Source organism: Lepidochelys kempii, chromosome 11, assembly GCF_965140285.1.
Source record: "Lepidochelys kempii isolate rLepKem1 chromosome 11, rLepKem1.hap1, whole genome shotgun sequence".
Lineage (NCBI taxonomy): Eukaryota > Metazoa > Chordata > Testudines > Cheloniidae > Lepidochelys > Lepidochelys kempii.
Genome location: NC_136390.1, coordinates 65,238,747 through 65,250,091, shown reverse-complemented (window position 1 = coordinate 65,250,091; position 11,345 = coordinate 65,238,747). Strand labels below are relative to the sequence as shown.

At 45.8% G+C, this 11,345-nt stretch overlaps 1 protein-coding gene across 3 annotated transcripts in view; it reads left to right on the top strand.

The window, feature by feature from the left end:
- Nucleotides 1-2,710: 2,710 nt before the first annotated feature.
- LANCL1 (LanC like glutathione S-transferase 1) overlaps nt 2,711-11,345 on the top strand; it is a 28,051-nt gene continuing 19,416 nt past the window's right edge. The window contains exons 1-3 of one of the 3 annotated variants that reach the window (XM_073306713.1): nt 2,711-2,773; nt 3,089-3,185; nt 6,679-6,796. In XM_073306713.1, coding sequence (XP_073162814.1) covers nt 3,105-3,185; nt 6,679-6,796 — 199 coding nt within the window. In that variant the 5' untranslated portion in view covers nt 2,711-2,773; nt 3,089-3,104. The other 2 variants (XM_073306712.1, XM_073306714.2) reach the window with 2 other exon arrangements.

Sequence of the window (11,345 nt, the reverse complement as noted above, 5' to 3'; positions counted from 1 at the left end):
TCCTCTACTCTTTTCATCATTTCCACGTGGTGTGTGGCTTTGGGGAGATTAGTGGGGAACCATAGTACATTGCCTGGCCAAGTGATGTCAGCAGCAGGTCACACCTGAGTCATCTTGGGCACAGTCAGCTCCAGAGAGGCCTAAACTAAACTAAATGGGACATGGACCCATTAAACAACACTACATCCAAGTAGAATCTCTTGTATTGGGGGTTGGCTGAAGGGGAGAAAAAAGATGATAGTTTGGGGAAAGGATCTTTGATATTAAGTGGCTATTATTTTAAAAGAACTTGAAATGAATAAGGGATAAAAGAAGTTCTGAAGATAAAACTGTGCTTTATGTTAGATCTTTGCTGTTGAACTGTAAAGAGGATATAATTCTAACATGGGAATATCAGACAATATTACAGGGCTCTCTATAACTCTCTGAATTTTGACATGAGCAAAAGTCCCAACACTATTTCTGCCAATACTCTGCTCACTGATCTGAATGCTAACATTTCACAACTTGTCTGGTTCGCCTTGAATTTAATGCAATGATGGCAAGATTTGCAGATTAAACAACCAGAACTATGTACTGTAGGAATCACTGTGCGGAAGGGGAGTTGAAATTGAAGGTTACTGTATTTTCCCCACTGCCTCTTTGAATAAATTACACTCTTTGATCTTTAATTTTATAAACTGTAATACAGAAAAGGACAAAAAGGACATATGGACAGAAAACTGGAAAGTACAATACACTATAATCCACTAAAAGGTGAATGCAAAAGCCTAATTTTTTACAACATATTCTCTTGTATGTTCCTATCAATGGCAAATGAAAACAGTTCCAGTACACCCTTATGTCTGGACCTTGCACTTGGATCTTTTTGGGTTGCAATGCCACAGAGCCCCACGGTCTGTTAGCAGGGCTGTGCATGGGCCCAGGGGTTCAGCCATATGGATCCAACTCCTACCTGGTGTTCTGCCACTCCATGCATTTAAAGCCCAGATGCATTTAATGCTGGCCTCATCCAGCACCTCCTCGCTGAATTGTGAGACACAAGGGAGTCTGGGAATGCTACAGTTCCGGAGTGCACCACACTCAGGGTTGGCATGTCCAAGATTGCAAATCAGTGAGTCTGAAAGAAGTTGCTGTTGACACACTTCTGGCCCTAGCTGCTCAGATACCATCAGGAGAGCAGATTATAACTTTCCAGGCCGATAGGTGGTAAGAGCTGGACTCAGGAAGCTATTTGTAGTGTGCAACAATTCTATTGAATTTACATCTTATAAACTATATCACATATTCTTATTGCCAGCAGAGGGCAATCTTGATATGAACTGTCTCCATAGACACACAGACAGCTATAGACTGATAGATAGATTTTATGCAGAACTCTTGTAACAAGAGATGCACTAGGGGATGTGGCCCTCAGCAGGGTTTGAATCTAAGATTAAAAGCATGAGCCTCGACTGCTTGAGCTAAAAGAGTAACCCCTGAGCTCGGAGCAGGCCCGATGTTCAGTGAGTGTTCAGGTGAGGGGTATGATAAGAGTTTGACATACAGGAGTGTAGTGAGAAACTGCATGTTATTTCCCTGGGTCCACCAGTCACATAATCTTGACAAAGATCAAGTATCCATCGATTACAGTAGGTACTGTCACAAGGGGCAAAGGGCTCAAGAAAGTACTTCCCTTTGTGAAATGCTCTTTCAATCTCCTCCTCTTTCATCTGCCATCCCCTGGCTTTCCCACAAGGACTAGGGTCAAACGCCCTCAGCAATCCACTTCAGAACATTAGATGCGGCCTGTGAACCCCATAAAATGTCATCTACACAGCTACCACAACCATCAGCAGCCTCTCTTCCTGTGACAACACTAGAAACGGTGGCCTAATTCTCAGCCCCAACCTGGTTCTTCTGGCAGAGGGTGAATGATGAAAGAGAGTCAGGGGAGTGGGGGAGCTGGGAGTGCTGCAGCAGCAGATCAGCGGATCATGGTCCAGGCAGGAGGGCAGATGCTGGAAAGGCCAGCCTCCTACAGCAAATATGAGAAATTTTCAACTTCAAAATAGGGATCTATTTCCTTAAACTGCTGCTGCATCTGCCACTGACCTGCTGGGTGACCTTGGGTGAGACATGTTGCCCCTCTGTGCCTCAGTTTCCCCTCGCAACCATGTCTGTTTAGACTGCACGCTCTTAAGGGCAGGTCTGTCTCCTAGTATATGTATGTACATGGTGCCTGATCTCAGTTGGGACTGCTATAATACAAATCATAACAATATTTTACAGAAAAATACCATTAAAACACCCCAGAGCAGGATTCTGCTAGGAAAGGGACAAGTGTATTAGTCTTATAAGCAACGTTAAAAATTCTGCTGTGGATGAGTGTAAGATCAGGTTGGCTATTTACCTGACTGTCTAAAAATAATCAACATATTATCTAGCTCTCTCCATTATTTGATATGAATTATTCTTAACCCATCTTACCCCTTAAAAAAAAAACCCTTTGGAACTTGGCAGAACACAATGTGCTGGGGAAAGCGCAGCAGAGCCAGGAGCTGCGCTCAGCTTCTTTCATGAGCTCAGCATTGGGAGCACTGCCCAAAAGTTTGGACTGGCATAAAAAAATGCCCTGCAAAAGTAGACTTCCCTCCCTGTCTCTTTAAGAAGCCGAAGGTGTGTGTGTGTGTGGCTGGGACTCCAGGCCCTCTCGAGCTCTCATTGGCTTGTGGCAGCAGGAAGTGGGAGGTGGAAAAGTCAGATCTGTGCTTGTTGTTGTCTGAGCTGCAGGGTGAGGTGGGGGGAAACGTGGTTTCATGTCAAGGATTCCTTCTGTTTTCCAGGCAGAGTTGTATGGTTCAGGAAGGGGTGGGGGGGGAGGATGTTAGTAAGCTGTTGTGTTGCTTCTTTAGATCCCTGAGATCTTCTCTTGTGTGTTCGATTTGGGTGCAGCACGCTGGTGCAGCTGCAGAAGCTGGCTGGCCTGCCTGCTCTGCATCTCCCAGGAAGCTGGGGCCTGGGGGCAGGTAGCTGTCATAGCAGCAAGCAATAGCCTCAGCCTGCTCACATAACTGGATCCCAGCTTTTTCTCTTCACTCTCTTGCAGGTTTGCTGTTGCCATTATGGCCCAAAGGGCCTTCCCGAATCCCTACGCGGACTATGACAAATCCCTGGCCACAGGATACTTTGACTCTTCAGGGCGGGTGAGTTGGGGCTCTAAAGCGACTTAATTTTACAGCGCTGGAGTGTTTCTTTCTTAACAGGTGTCACGGGCTTGTGTGAGCTTAATTTTTCTTTCCGCTGTTTCTGTGGCATGGCAGCAGTGCCCGGTCGATCCGGAGAAAGGCAGGGATTGCACTCCTAACATGCCTCAAGACAGGGCTTGCGCGTTCGATGTTAATAGCGTCCCGGACGTTTCTTTTTGAAATGTTTTTATGAGCTTCCTTGAGCCTTCTCGTAGGCTTACCTGAGCACCCAAGCCAGGTCAGCATTCAGGTATCTGCCATTGTCCTCTGGGACAGTTTCCCCATTTATAGCCGCCTCATCCAGTTACTGAAAACAACTATAGCATCTAGTTTAATCCTATGAAATCATGAGCCAAGTTAAACTTTTGTAAGGAGTGGGGGGGCAAATGCTAATGGAAAAATCCTAATGTAGGTTAAAGGTTTGGATGCAGGAGAAAAAAGCCAGTCTATGCACCTGGGCAGTGGTGCTGTGTGACCAAAATCACTGGCTCTTGTGAGAGGGTTCAAAGGGGTGTGTTAACAGTTTGGAGAAGAGAATGTATATGGGGAGAGAACCAATTTCCGAAGCAGCTATCTGTGACATTGCAAACAGGATTCTGACTTCACTTATGTAATAAACTCCCTGAGACTATGAGCAAATAAACAAAGCTTTTGCTTTCCCACTTGCTGTAGGTTTATTGGATATTGACAAGACAAGAAGCCACTCCATGTGGACATAAATCAGAAACACTGACCCTTTCCCCTGGGGACTTTATAAGGCCCCAGTAGTTCTGAGTAAAAAACAGAGGGAGATTGTATAGTTTGTGTGTCTAAATCTCCCAGTCGATTCCCATACATCTGTTGATATGGATCTTGAGTTAGGAGCAGTGTTGCATTTTATTGTAATAGCGGGAAAGGTAAGATGAAAGGATCTTGCAGCCATTCGGGCGCAGGTGTGGTCTGAGAACATGTCTGGGAGCCAGAAACTCCTGCATTCTAGTCACTGACTCTCTCAGTGGCCTTGGGCAAGTCACTTTATCTCTCTGCTTCAGTTTCTCAATCAGTAAATTAAAATTTCCTGCACAGAGGTGCTGTGAAGCTTAAGTAATTAATGTCTTTGAAGATGAAATGTGCTGTGTAAGTGCTAAGTATTGTGAAGACGATGAAGCATTCAAACACCACAGGAGTGTTTGCTTTGGCAGCCTCTCATCCACCCCGTTTAGACTGGCTCTGTATTTTCTGAGCAACGCATCTCAGAGCCAGGAAGAGATGCCCTGACATGTAGTTATTACAGAGGGGCCTTGAGGCTTTCTGCTTTACTTTGGCAGAGGAGATTTACAGTCTCCCATTTCTGAGGATGCATCATATGCACAACTACAGAAGTCTTCCCAGTTGAAGGTGCAACATATCTGCTGTCTCATCACTGCTAGGAAGCACCTTAAAAGCTTTAACCTTATATCTCTGGATTTGGAAGTTCTTAAAGATCTTTGGGCATCTGGTGTTTATCTTGATTTGGTGGTGTTGCTACCTGAAGTTTTTATTCCACAATGTTTCACTGAGATTTGCTTCCAGAGTCTGACTCCAACAAATCAGTTCTGAGCCACTGCACTTTTATCCCCTCAGCAATTTTAGAAGCATATATATATATGAAAAGTCTTTAGTCACACATTTAACAGAGCAGATCTTTGTATCTAACCCAGATTCCCTAGACTAAAAACAATAATCACAATTTATTGCACAAAGCACTTTTTGTGACATGTTCTGGAAAACAGACTCAAACAAGCAGAACTAGTTCAAAATCTTTAAGCTCAGGGGATTGGACCCACGAGATGTGCCTTCTTTAATGTATTAACCCAAAGACCACGGCATGGATTACAGTCTCTGAGTTACTTAAGTGGCAGGCTACAAAAAGAAATGAAGGGATCGTGACATGGGTAGATTTTTAAACTGATGAGCTGGATCTGCCTAAACTGCAGCAGTCTTTTCTAGCCTACACAGCTTAGTACAGTGTGAATGCTTGTGGCACACAGTTTAATAATACTCATCCACATCATACCATCACTTTTACTACAAACGGTCCAAACAGAAAAATACTCTTTCCTTCAAAACATTGGTCCCCCCAGGCCTCTGCAAAGGTGTGTAGGAAGCAGACTGTATGTGTGTGTGCATACACAGCCAAGCCTTGGCATGAGACATTCTGATGCATCTGAGCTCTCAACTACTGTTCAATCTTGTTAAAACAAAACCTTTTGTTATTGCTTAAGGCTCTTACTACATTGGTGGGTGCTGCTGGAATTATCACAAAAGCATGTACCCACACAGTATGGTAGATACTTTATCATAAGGTGATGCCATCTTGTGACATACAGTACCATATCACAGCCCTTAGACTGTCTTATGCTAGAGACCTGTTCAGTCAGTCGTGGTGATCCAGAGGTGGTGATCCCAACGGTGCTATGAATGGACTGCAGTTATAGTAGTAAGTATGGAACTAAGCTCTACAAATTAATTTCATTTTTTCCAGCCAATTGCTTAGTTTCATTATCTTTTTTTTTTTTTCAGGACAAAGCAATTAAAATATGCCTGTAGGGGAATGAACAAAATGTTGCAGTTCACATACCAAAATCCAGCAGCTTGGAAAACCACAGCAAATAGGCCTTGATGAATGCTAGGTTTTTAAAATATAAAAAAGTCATCATGTAGCATGTTTAGCCATATGGGAGACGGGGTGTGGAAGGTTGAAAAGGGAAGGATTTCCATTTCGTGGATTGCTCCCTACAACCCATTTTATTAGTAACAGCTAGGTCAAGCCTGGCCTGGACTAGCCTACTTAAATTAGGGCCTGAATTCTTAAGATCTTATTTTGCCCTGATGGACAGCAGGAGTAACTCCTTTAACATCAGTGGAATTTTTATGCTGGTGTGAATGAGGAGAATCAAGCCCATGCAATTTGTTATTATTAAAGTGAGATCTCAGTGCTGGGCAATCTATCACCTCACAAATACAGGGATTAAATCACAACACCCCAGTCACTCCTGCAGTACCACAGCTTTAAGGACAGAGAATCTAGGTAGCTAACCAAGGGCAGTTAGTGAAAAGCCAGCCCAAAGAGCTGCACCTTGCACCACATTCTGGATGGGAGCAGGCTGGAGCTGAGTTGGATTTCTTTTTGGAGCAGTGGCTACCCTGCTCTCAACTTCCTCAAGCCTCACCTGTGGGCCAGGGCCAGGTGGCGTGTTAGAGCTGTGGAAAAAGGCTGCCCCTGAGGTAACAGGCCGAGGTTCCAGTCCATTTTACTACTGCCAGCCAAATACAAAATTGAGCATTTCTGGCTACACTCGCTGACTGAGAATCCCAGTTCCCCAGTGTAATCCCTGCTCTCCGCCATGCACACTCGCAGCAATTTGATGAGCCCTCGCCCAATCTGTTTGCTGATATTTACTTATGTGTGGTATTTCTTTTCTATCCACAGCTGACTCCCGAGTTCACTCAGCGCCTGAACAATAAGATCAGGGAGCTGCTTCAGCAGATGGAGAGAGGCTTGAAATCTGCCGACCCCAGGGACTGCACTGGCTACACTGGCTGGGCAGGTAGGGCAATGACATGACAAGGACATTTGAACTAGCCGGCTGTGTGGGGAAGAGCAAGTCTGCTTGTTAGCTGCCTTTGAGGTTAGGCTCATCCAGCCTCTGCCTCCTCTAGTAAAGAAAAAAACAGTGCTGCTTTATTGACTATGATGCATGGTCTCAGTCAGAAATGATCAGTGTAGACTAATGCCATGAAGCAGCCCTGGCACTTCTTGTGATAAAAAAGACATCCTATATTTGAAGCTGGGGTCCACCTGTCCTCCCCATTTCTGGCTGCTGTGGTCGGAGGGTGGGAACATGGTATCCTTGGCATTGCACTGCAATATAGGGCATGCTCTTGATCCATTCTGCTAAGGTGCTCTTACAAATAAAGCTCGGCGGGTTAGATGCCTTGTGGGGCTGATAAACATCAGAGCCTTTTACTTTTAAGGTGCTGGCTCAGATCCAGCCCATCAGTTGTGACAGAGTTGTTGGCTCCCTACCCACAGTTAGGTGAACATGAAGTGAGCAGGTGGGTGTCAGTCCAATTCCTGGTGGACATGGATGCCCATGACAAAAGCTGCACTCGGCACTGTATAGGCAGGCTCAGCAGAGAGGCTCCATGCCTGTGGAGACCGAATTCCTCTCAGCCTTAACGGTGGCCCTGCCAGTTTGGATGGAACCATCTGGGTTGGCCAGCATGTGGGAGCTTCCATTGCCACCGTCCACAGCTACCTCTGCCTACTGTAGATAACGGGTAACTGGCTTGGTTACGGAAGATGCCTCAGCACTGAAATCAGAGTATATTTATTTCCCAGTAAATATTTCAGGGTAGTTTATTTTTTACCAGTATTATGTGATGTAGCATGATCACCAGGCTGTTCTTGCTCTTGTTCTGGGTTACCTGTTAATGCCAATCGACTGCTCCAAAACTGGTTCTGGCCCAGTGTCTTTGAGAGGGGGAGGAAGAAGAAATGCAAGACAGCATCTAAGTCAGGAGAAACCCTGTCCTTGAACTGATTTTTCTCCTCAAAGCTACCAAAAATAGCTCTACCTCAGATCTGGAATGTAGCCAGACTTGCCATGACAAGCACCAGGGGCTGCTTCAGGTAACTGGTCCTCAGTCCCTTGTTCATCCCAAGCTTCCCTACACGAGGACCAGGATTGGCTTTGTCTTCGATCGCACTGGTCAATAAGCTTGTCTGGGTTAACAATAAGAAGTCAGAGTCTAAGGTTACGTCTACACTTGGAGGGTGTGATTCCAACCTCAGGTAGACCTACTTGGGCTAACTCTCGTAGAGTTAGTGCGCTACACGCTGTGGTGTGACCGCAGAAGCATGGGCAGCAAGGAGCAGCTGCCCCAAGGACAAACCCGCCCAGACCCCCTTGGCACACATTCAGGGCAGCTAGCCCATTCTGCTGCTCGCCACTGCCCGTGCTTCTGCGGCCACACTACAATTTGTAATGTGCTGGCTGGATGGTGCTTTAGTATAGTCGCAGCCTAAGACCATTTCCCCCTGGTATTGCAGCAGCCTGTAGTGTTTAGGACGAAACCCTGCCTGCTCCCTTCGTAGACAGCATTAAGAGAGAATGAGCCAAGGGAGAAGACTGCCACTATCCCTGCCCATTTTCTCTGTTGTGTGACTGTTTTTGCTTTCCCTGTACTCTCCTTCTCTGGACCTAACCCAGACTCTCTGTTCCCTGCCAGCTGGGCCCTCCATTGCCACCACATGCTCTCCCTTCCCCAACTCTTTTTCTCTTACTTCTTCCTGTAGCAGGCCCCTCTGCAGAGAGAAGCCCTGCATAGCACCCCGATGGTGGAGAACCTGACATCACACACACCTGACAGCAGTGACATGGTTTTTGGTGACAATTCAGGGGGTGCCAATTTCTCTGCAATGCCCATACTTGTACCCATATTTCCTTATCCTGAGATCTTCACGCTGGCCTTGGTATGGCTAGGTCTGTGCTAGGTGCTACAGAAAGTGGTACTAAAGAGAACACTTCTTGCTAAATCACTACTGGTCGAGTGCCCAAGCATGGTGTTAGAAGGCATAGTAATGCTGAAGGTGCCAAGCTTTTGAATGAGTTGGCAAACTGGGGCCCAGACAACTTGTGACTATTACTGATTCCGAGGCACCTTTATAAAGCGGTGAATTGTGGCTTGCTGGTCAAATTCCAACTCAGGAGGCCTTGCCCAGGTTCCTTTTGGAGGAACCTGTATCCTTCACTTCCTGTCCAGCACTGATCTGTGATGTCGCTGTTCAACACCTTCTGTATTTCTTCCTGGTGGTGGCTGATCTGATCCCCATGGACAGCCTGTATTTCCATCTGCTTGCAGATCCCTTGGGATGAAAGGCACTGTGTGCAAGAAATCTACTCTTAATGTGCCAGTCTCATAAGTGAATGGTGGCCTATGGAGTGGGGCATAGGCATGTTATTTGAAGTTCTATTGGATTCTGCCTATTTCCGGTACAATTCAGTATGGAAGGTTGGAGGATAAATAGCTCACATGGGCAAGACTCCTATATTTTATTGGGAGGAAGAGCTCAACTCCCACTGCGGGGAAGGCTTCTACCTCCATAGGGTAGCCTTAAGGAGCATCCTGCACACCTTGATTAGGAAGGAAAATGACTCGAGGGATGAAGTAATGAGCAATGCTATGGCTAGGACTTCCACCCATTTTTATTTGGAAGGGAGTTACACAAAAGGGATTCTTCCTTCTCCCCTTTCCATTCCTTCCGGGCTTGTCATTTAGAAGACTATGAAGATTTCCTGTGAGTCGCAGCCAGAGAAATGGAACACGCTGATATTATTTTGTATCCGTTTTCCCCCGCTAATCGTTGCTAGATTAATTTATTCAAAGTTGTTTCTGGATAGAAAATTAATTGGGCCATGACAGCAGCTTTTCCTCTTAACTGCTTATGTAGAAAAGGCTTGTTGAGTATCTTCTCATGTAAATCAGGCATCTGAAATCAGTCGGCACTCTGTGGCTGCTAATAAGAGATATTTGAAATGAATAGCTGTGGCTTTCAGTGAGCATTCTTCCTCTGTATGATGTAGCACACCTGAGTGTACTCCATTATGCCTAGGCATACATGGCACATGCTGGAATTGAACTTCAGATGTGTTCGGTGTGTTCCTTCCACTGTACATGTGCAAGAACCCCCATCCTACTGGCCTGCATTAGTGTCAGGGGATCCCTATTTCTGGTGCGAAGAAGCACTAGTGTAATGGGGAGGAACTTCACTGCCTCTAAATAACAGAAACTTACAACTCACTTAAGCTGCTGTACTGAGCTAATCCAAAGTAATGAACAAACGCCCTTGGAGCACAGGTTTAATGTGTATTACAGTAGCACCTATAGTCTCCAAGAGAGATCAGGGCACTGTACAGACACACGAGCTGGGTCTATATCCAAAGTTGCAGCAGTTCACGGTTTGGGGGGTTTTTAACCAATTTAGCTAAGTTGATGCAAAACTCTGTGTGGACACTTAAATTTAAAACCTGACTGATATCTGTATAGCCTGCATGTAAGTTACTGATCTCAGTTAAACTGTGGTAAGCCCCTTTTGAACTGATACGCTGGTCCTTAACTGAATTGTTCTTAAACCACTGCAATTTGTGTATTGACACAGTTCTGAAGAGTGTACAATCGAAACAGGCAAGACATGGGTGACCTCAGACAAGTCACTTCACCAACTGGCCAGTGGTAGAGCTGGGACTAGAACCCAGGACACCTAAGTCCCTATCCTGCCCCCTGTCCACTGGACCATACTGTATCTCTAAGTCTATGAGCCTGATCCATAAGCTGAAATGGAACAAGGAAAATCTGGCCCTCCAGTGCATTTGCAGATCCTCTAGCCACCTGTTCTCCAGGTTCTTGGGCATTTCATCTATTTATACACACGGTGCTACACTTGCCTGAACTAGAAGGAGACAGGGCGAAGATTTATGTGCCTGAAATGTGTGTCTGTTTCAAGATTGTTAGGCAACATGTTAAAAAACGAGGGCAAGTAACTGTAGCCCCAGGATGCTAGTAATTTACATGTTGATCTTTCCAAGCCATTATTATGGTTTCAAGCAGTTGTTTACTCTGCTGCTCTGAAAATGTATGCACTGTTTGAGCTGCTAGTTTATCATACGCTTCTCAGCTGCCTCTGGGACCCTGAGGTCTTCTGAAACAAATAAGACCACAAAGCCCATGTGTCTCACCTATGTTTTGCTGGTGGGGAGGAAGTATGGAAGGAAGGTGCATTGTGTGCCACCAAGAAATGACTGTCCCTCCCCAGAGTGAGGAACCAGGAACCTCCAGAGCTAGAAGCATCTAGAAAGCCAAGCTCTCTGGATGGGGGCTGTAACAGACTCACACCCTTTGCGAGTGGGGCACAATGGGGACACGAGCTGACTGGTGGGCTACATCTGGACCCAAAAGAGAGGCTACCAGAGCTATGTGGGGCAGGTTGAGGAGCAACAATGGGCAACTGCGTGGGGAGGCTTGAAGGCGAGTTACGAGGGGAGTGTTTTGAGGGGCAGTATAACAACTCAATGCGTAAGATCCCTTTTTCCATTG